General features: G+C 37.3%; 1 protein-coding gene across 1 annotated transcript; it reads left to right on the top strand.

Moving 5' to 3' along the window:
- Nucleotides 1-2,035: 2,035 nt before the first annotated feature.
- On the top strand, nucleotides 2,036-2,383 carry sertm1 (serine rich and transmembrane domain containing 1). The gene is given in 1 exon segment (XM_087987804.1): nucleotides 2,036-2,383. A coding segment is annotated over 1 exon segment (348 nt).
- Nucleotides 2,384-8,978: the final 6,595 nt, after the last annotated feature.

Here is an 8,978-nt window from a genome sequence, read left to right as displayed (position 1 = left end):
TGGAAATCAATAATGCACCCTGTGGAAGAGCAGAGATATATTGATAGCAAATTCTCAATTTCCACATGTAACTGCAGGTGCCAGAATGCTCTTAGTTTCACCATCAATACAACTGCAACTTCCTGGCCAACGTATAAGTCATGCCAATGGATGATTTTAATACATGTACTTATATTTTTGTTGCTACACACAATTTAGAAAACTGAGAACATCAGCATCTGAGAATGGTAGAAGACTCATCAGACCAAAATGGAAATACTCCATATCTGGGTGAAGTCTATTAATAAAATTGTTTTGATTTGCTGAGTAATGATGTTAATAGCCTTTTGAGGGTTTTCAAAGTGTCTTGGATGCTATATGTTTAAACTGCAATTTAAAATACAGAGGAACTTCGATTATCTGGCATTCGATTATCTGAATTTTGGATTATCCGAACAAGGTCGCCAGGTCTGATGCTTGGCTAAACTGTGTTATCCATCATTCGATTATCCGGCATTCAATTATCTGAATGAAATTCTCCCTGCCCGTGTCCTTCAGATAATCGAGGTTCATCAATTTTGGTCTGATAAATCTTCTACCATTCTCAGATGCTGATGGTCTCAGTTTTCTAAATATCACAGCAGAAAACCACATAAATCAACAAATAGAGATTGTAGTTATCTTTTACAGTTAGTGTTGCTTCAAAGAGCTGATGTTAAATTGTAATCTTAAGTGAAAGAAATGTCATATAATTGTAAAGATAATATTTGAGGTAGCTTTCAACAAACAAGACAGAAGAGGTTCATGAAGAAAGTTTCAAAGAGTAAATCTAAGATGGATGAAGACTCTATCGTCATTGGTGCAATGTGAATAGGTGCTGTTCAAAGAAAAAGTCAGATTAACAAAGGATACCAGACTTCACCCAGATATGGAGTATTTCCATTTTCTCTCCATCTTTGTTTATACCTTTAAAATCTAATATCCCACAAAATAAAATTAATCCATTTTAATAAGTTGTTTATTTTCTGAAATACATATTACAGATACATACCTACCACAGTCTTAGACTGTTCTGGTTGCTGAACAATTCGCAGAGCAGCCTCAAAAGTGGAATGGTTTACTCCTGTTCTTATATTTTTTAGATTATCCCATATTGAGGGACACAAAATAACAGATTTGCTCATTGTTCCACTTTGTTTTACAAACCAGATATCTTACTAAAACTTTAATTTTGTTGTTACAAGCTAGTTTACTTTTTAATTTGGAACATATTTCTGTTTAAATACATGACTAATTAGGTTTGATGTGCCAGAGGTCTTTCACATTTTCATTCTGTATTGCCTCATGAATTTTTCTTGAGCAGGATTTATGGCAATAGTGTGTAACACACATTAGTTAACTTGGAAAAGTCCTTGACAATGTTGATAATCACAGGAAGGAATGCTTTCGTATATTGCGCAGATTACTACAGTTAAGCCTGGAGTCATTTACAAAATGTCAGTATGTTCCCAAAGGATCAAAAGAGCTGGCAATCACAGTTCAATGGAAAGCCACCACTTTCAGTGTCATTTTGAAGCTACTTCAGTCACATCTTTCTAATAGTGAGAGAGGCTTCTATATCTGTAATGTTCCATCATCACAGTAAGCTGCATCTTCCTGAAAACAGGAGCCACATACAGTTTTAAATAAAACAATTACTAAGAGCTAAAGTAATTAAAAGATGAATCCTTTGTCTTATTGTTTTACTATTAGCTAGTAATTGGTTATATTTTCGGAGCAGTACTCCGTGAATGTTTAAGTGTTTAATTTAAAAAATGTTTCTTGTGTTAATTTCCAAGTTTAATGTGGCTTTATGTAAAGTTTTTTTTCTCAGTGCTACTGGACGCAAAGGTCATTTTATTCTGTAACTAGACTAGGCTTCTTCTGTGGCTCTGTTTACAAATGTCAGTGCATTAATTACTGAGTGGAATTGTGGAAAAAGAATTCACAGCCACCTTCTAGGTATTCTGCAGGAAATCCGAAAACTACTCTGTACCTTTAATCATAAATATTTGAAATGGCTACGGCTGAGAAAGCAACTGAATCACTAATTGGAAACTCTAGAAATCAAACAATAGATGAATCCTACCCAACACCCATCAATTATGTCACGGATTCATCATCTACCATCAACTTATCTAATATCTTTGTTTAACTGTCGATTTTCCTAAGCTTGCTAGCCTTTTTGGATTTTATTGATTTTTTGATTTTATTTCTGTTAATTACATTTCAGAAGCTTAAGAATGTTGTTGGTTCTAGTTCCTCCTGTCCCAAATGCACAAGCAACACAGGGAGTTCTAGCACAAATCTGGAAGTATATAGCCTTTCATTAAGGCCATCTCATTTCTCAGCTTTCGCAAGCTAAGTAAGAACAATGAAGAGAAGTATTAATTCCAAAGTTCAAAATAAAAAAAAGTTACCCCAAATTATTCTGTTTTGTGCAATTTTAAAAATTATTCTGACTCAGAAATAATGTGGAACATAGACAAAAATGAATTTATCAATCAATTGGCCTTATTATATTCCCTACAGTGTGGAAACAAGCCCTTCAGCCCAACAAGTTTGCACTGACCCTCTGAAGAGTAACCCACCCAGTCCCATTTCCCTCTGACTAATGCACCTAACACTATGGGCAATTTAGCATGGCCAATTCACCTGACCTGCACATCTTTGGACTGTGGGGGGGAAACCGGAGCACCCAGAGGAAACCCACGCAGACACAGGGAGAATGTGCAAACTCCACACAGACCGTTGCCCAAGGCTAGAATCGAACCTGGGACCCTGGTGCTGTGAGGCAGCAGTGCTAACCACTGTGCAGCCCGATGTTTATAATTGCTTAAAAAATTATACTTTTTGGAATATATTTTAATCTTAAAACATTGTCAGGTTAGAAACAAATCTAGCACAAATGTGTACTTCAAAATATTGCTTCTTTGTGTTTATGTTGATTTAAAGAGTGATTTTCTGGTTTAGTCAGGAAGAAAATATAATTCACTTCACGGTGGATTTGTCCCTTTTGTGGGATGAAATAAGTGGGGAATATTTTTCACATTGTGTCAAGCACAAACAAAATCAGTGCATGTGGCATTACTTTCCTGTATGAGTTAAACCACTGAATTGTGTATAATACAATGCTGTGTTGTAAACTGCAAGGAACATAGAAACAGTAGCAGGCCATTCAGTCCCCTGAACCTGTTCTAACATTCAATGAGTTGATTGGTGATCTTTGGCCTACCTTCATTTATGGGCCTTTGACCCATGTCCTTGAATTCCTTTATTTAACAAAAAAAATCTATCTCAGATTTAAAACTGATCCAGCATCCTGTATCGGTTTGGAAGAGACTTCCAAACATCTACAATCATTTGTGTGCAGGAATATTTCCTAATTCTCAGACTATGACCCCTAGTTCTAGAATCCCCAACCAATAGAAATAATTTATCTTTATCTACCCTGTATTTTCCTGTTAATATTTTAAAGACTTCAATCACATTTGTGGGCGGCACAGTGGCACAGTGGTTAGCACTGCTGCCTCACAGCGCCAGAGACCTGGGTTCAATTCCTGCCTCAGGTGACTGACTATGTAGAGTTTGCACGTTCTCCCCGTGTCTGCGTGGGTTTTCTCCAGGTGCTCCGGTTTCCTCCCACAGTCCAAAGATGTGCAGGTCAGGTGAAATAACCATGCTAAATTGCCCGTAGTGTTCGGTTAGGGGTATGGGTGGATTGCGCTTTGGCGGGTCGGTGTGGACTTGTTGGGCCGAAGGGCCTGTTTCCACACTGTAATCTAATCTAATCACATCACCCAATAATGCTTTAAATTCTGGAGAAAGCAGGCCAAATTTGTATAATCTCTTCTCATAACCCCTAAAGTCAAGGTAGCAAGGGTAGTGGAAGCTGATTCAATAATAATTTTGAATAAACAATGGACAGGGGAAAAAATGGCAGCTGTAGGGAACAGGCTGACAAATAGGACTAATTGGATGATTGTTTCAACGAGCCAGCCATGGCATGGTGAGCAGATTGGTCTCTCCTTGGACTGTATCATTCAATTATTTTATTAAAATGGCACTGTAATCTCCTTTTATACGATTTGAACTGGAACATTTGAGAATTTGCTACTATATATTCTTGCACACTTAACTACAATGAATTTTGTTAGAATTATAAACTGCCTCATATTGTAGTAACTTGCTGTAATTACACAAACAAAAAAACACAAAATACAAGCAATAGATTGCATGCATCTTATGTAGAAGTTGATTTCATTTGGAAACTGGCAAAACTATTCTTACAGTAATGCATGTTAATCAAATAACAACTCAGATAAAAGAAATAGTCATTTATGGTCAGTAGATTGTAAAATTATGGCAAGACTTCAGGAATTATGTTGGGTAATATTACTCTTATTAACACTGCAAAATCTGTGTAGAATCTCTCTATTTCCATTTATTTCTTCAGTTTTAATCTTATAATATTTCTTGACAAATCTTATTGTAATCTAATGTCCAATGACCTTAAATACTGGCCTTGCATTGATGCAGTTTATGATTTGACTTTTATTTTCTTGGGAATATATGACCTCATTATTCCTTCTGCCATGATACACCACCTCAGACTTAGGAATATTTACATGAATTTACCATTGACATGCTATTCTGTGAGTTTACATTTCACATTTTGTCACAACTTTATCAATATTTTAAATTGTACTTGTGACTCCTAAGTCTAAATAATTTATACAACTGACAAAAAGCAGTGGTCCCAAGATAGATCACTGTAGCATGTCGCTTCCTACTTTCTATCAATGTGAGTAACTATATTTAACATCAAATCTATATTTTCTGTTTTGTAGTCAACTTGCTGCCCATTTGCATTTATCGATTTTGTCCTCAGTCCACTGTGTGATGCCCTATCAAAGGCTTTAGGAAAATCCAAGTGTAATATATCTACTACATTACCTGTGTCTAGTCTTTGTTACTTCTTCGAAGTGTTTTTTATAGATATTTTTATTGAAAATTTAACATATTTTTACAAGTTTACAAAATTAAAAAACCCCAAGTATAAATATTGATATACAATTAAATCTTAAATAATAATCAAAACTTAACAAAAGAAAAATTCCGAGAGAAGAAAAAACAAAACTCAACTAACTACTAATCTAACCTACAACTAACCAGAGTGTATAATTAAGTCTCTTACATTATTCAAATAAGAGAAAAAAAACAATGGATAACACAGAAATTGGGTAGTGAGATACATGCTCGGAATGTATTAACATCAAATGTAACAAAACCCGTATTCGTGCGGGATTCCACTCCCAAGGGGCCCAAGACCAGCCAGGTTCGCCATCTCAGTTAAATAAAAGCCCTTGTTAGGATGGCCGAAATATCCGTATTTATATAATTCAAGAAGGGCTACCATATTTTATGGAATAAGGCGGTCTTTTGGTGCACCATATTTGTAAGGAAGTCAAGGGGAATACATTCTATAATTAATCTGTGCCAATTTGAAAGTCCAGGGGGGCCCTCAGCTACCCAGTTTACCAAAATATTTTCCTTGCACAGAAAGAGAGAATAGAAAATAATCTCTTCTAGTGCATATTCATGGAGGGTAAGTTCGAAAAGCCCAACAGGAGAGATACAGGGTCCACTCTAATTTCCGTTCCTAAGATTTCTGTCAGAGCACTTGCTACTTTAGTCCAATATCTATGGATCTTATGACAGGTCCATAAGCAATGTACAAGAGTGCCCACCTCTATTTTACATTTGGGACACATTGGAGATGCTCCTGTTTTAAATTTTGCCAATCGATCCGGTGCTATATGGGCCCCATGAAGTACCTTCAGCTGAATAGCCTGAGTTCTGTTGCAGATAATGATTCTTCTGGTGTTTTCCCAAGTATCATTCCACGTTTCTATATAGATTTCTAGTCCCAAATCCTGATCCCATGTTTTAAGCAGATTGTCCATATCTCCCGATACCTCACCATTTAATAAATGATAAATAGTACTGACGGAAGATACCCCCATTGGCCATAGCACTCTACCTTCTCTATCTGATTTATAAAGACTATCTAATAACGTAGTCTTCTTCTGTATGTAATCTCGAATTTGGAAGTATCGAAAGATGTCTCCATTAGGTAATCCAAATTTTTGATGCAGCTGTTCAAAAGACATCAAGACCCCTTCTTTAAACAGATCCCCTAAACATGAGATACCCCTGGACCTCCAGAGTTTGAAAGTGGCATCTGTAAACCCCGGTTGAAATCGGAGCATAGGGAAATGTTTTATGTGAGTTGCCCTCATTTTGCCGCATTATATTCCAAACTTTAATTGTGTTTACTATGATAGGGTTTTTACAGTGGTCCGTAATGATTTTCCTCTTGTCTGAAAATAAAAGGTTAATAAGTGGGCATTTTACTTGAGAAGCCTCGATGTCCAGCCAGACTGATTGCGGGTCAGGCAAGACCCAATCGGCTATGTAACTTAATAGGGAACTTAACTAATATTTCCTAAAATCTGGGAAATCCAATCCTCCCTTTGCCTATGGAAGCTGTAGCTTCTTCAGCTTAATGAGGGGCCGTCTATGATTCCAGATAAAGGAACCCAACCAGCCATATAATTTACGTAGTGCTAGCCTCGGCAGCATCGCCGGAATCATATTCATAGGTATAGAAGATGGGGCAGGACATTCATTTTAATTAATGCTATTCTACCTCGCCAGGAAATTGGAAGGTCTCCCCATCACTGAGGTCCTGCCTTATCCTTTCCAGTAAATGCACAAAGTTAGCCTTGTATAACTGACCAAATACTATGGTAATAAAAATGCTTAAATATTAGAAACCCTCCAGGGACCACCGAAAGGGAAAGTGGGATATACTAGCAAGGCCACCCATTGGCATAGCCTCCGATTTTGAGAAATTAATTTTGTAGCCTGAAAATACACTAAATGTATTAATAACTTGGATTAAGCGAGGCACAGACATCAGAGGATTACTGAGGAATAGAAGAACATCATCTGCATAAAGGGTAATTTTATGTTTACCTGTACGAATCCTCGGGGCCATTATATTAGGGTCAGCCCATATAGCTTCTGCTAGTGGTTCAATTATTACCGTAAATAGCAATGGCGAGAGAGGACATCCCTGACGGCAGCCCCTATCCACACTGAAGCTATCCGAGCCTAATCCATTGGTAATCACAACTGCCTTGGGATTACTATGTAATGTTGAGACCCATTTGGTAAACATCTTTCCAATGCCAAACCTTTCCAATGTATAAAACAAATTTGACCATTCAACCCTGTTGAATGCCTTTTCCACGTCTAATGAGACTACTACTCCTGGTATCTTTCCCTGATGGCAGGCTTGAATCACATTTAAAACCCTTCTGACATTATTGGATGATCTACGGCCCTTAATAAATCCCATCTGATCCTCCTTTATAATATGTGGCAATACCCTTTCTAGCCTCAATGTTAACATTTTAGAGAGGATTTAAAAATCTACATTTAGCAAGGATATTGGTCTGTATGACGCGCAATCTTCTGGGTCCTTTCCTTTTTTAAGGATAAGAGAGATATTCACCTCTTTCAGCGAAGGCGGGAGACAGCCCTGACTGTATGAATAGTTATACATGTCCATAAGTGGACCAGCCAATATTCCTGTAAATTCTTTATAGAATTCAGCTTGAAAGCCATCTGGGCCCGGTGCCTTACCGCTCTGAAGTTGCCTGATTGCGTCAAGTATTTCTTGGATTGTTAGGGGAACATTCAAGACCAATACCTGTTCCGGAGTTAGGTCCGGAAAGGTCAGGTTTTTAAAAAATGATTGCATTCTCCTAGTCCTGTCTTCACAATCCTGTAATTTATATAAATCAGAATAAAATTTTCTAAAGATTGCGTTAATCCTTTTATGATCATGAGTCAAAATACCCGTACTTTCCTTGATAGACGTGATAGTTTGAGGGGCCTTCTTTTTCTTTGCAAGAAATGCTAAGTATCTACCAGGTTTATCGCCAAATTCACATAACCTTTGTTTTGCAAATAATATTTCCCTCTTAGCCGTTTGGGTAAGCGTGGTGTTTAGAGCTGTCCTAAGGGCCGTAATCCTTTGCAATTTGATAATCGAAGGTCTGTCAGCATATGCTGTTTCAGCCGCTTTTAAGCAAGCTTCGAGCAGACACTGTCGTTCTCCCTTTAACTTTTTCTGGGTCGCTGACTATGAGATGATCAAACCTTGCGCATAAGCTTTAATGGTCTCCCACATCATTGATGGGTTGCTAGCCGTACTTGAATTAAATTCTAAAAAAGTTTTAAATTCTTGAGAGAAGAACTTTACAAATGTACTATCTTTCGTCAGGAAGGGGTCCATACGCCAATGCTGAGGGGATGTCTCATTGTTCCTCGCCTTGATTTCCATATATACAGCAGCGTGATCGGAAATTGCAATACTGCCTATTTTACAGGATGATATGGAATTTTAAAAAGTCGAGGGGGCAAAAAACATATTGATTCTGGTATGGCATTTATGTGGATTGGAGTAAAAAGAAAAATCTCTGCCCTGTGGATGAAGGCATCTCCATACATCTACTAATCCTAATTCTTTATTCAAATCCACCAATTGTCTAGATCTGGGAGATACTCCTGAAGTACTCTTGGGAATCCTATCTATTTCCGGATCCATAATACAATTAAAATCTCCCCCTATAATTGTATGACGAGCACCGAGAGCCATCAATTTTGAGAAGGCTTCCGTTATAAATTTAAAAGGATGTGCCGGGGGGCAGTACAAATTTAAAATCCCATATTCCTCTCCATTTATAAGGGCTTTAATCAGAATACATCTTCCAGATTTATCTTTTATCTGATTTAGGATTTTGAAAGGGAAATTCTTCCGAATAAGAATAACAATTCCCCTGCTTTTTGAGCTAAAAGAAGAAAAAAGGCCTGATCAAATCCACCAT

The sequence above is a fragment of the Chiloscyllium plagiosum genome, unplaced genomic scaffold, assembly GCF_037043375.1.
Source record: "Chiloscyllium plagiosum isolate Xiang-an unplaced genomic scaffold, Cpla_swu_hap1 HiC_scaffold_6, whole genome shotgun sequence".
In the NCBI taxonomy this organism is placed as follows: Eukaryota; Metazoa; Chordata; class Chondrichthyes; order Orectolobiformes; family Hemiscylliidae; genus Chiloscyllium; species Chiloscyllium plagiosum.
Note: the sequence above shows the minus strand (reverse complement) of the source record. Positions and strands in the feature narration are given on the sequence as shown.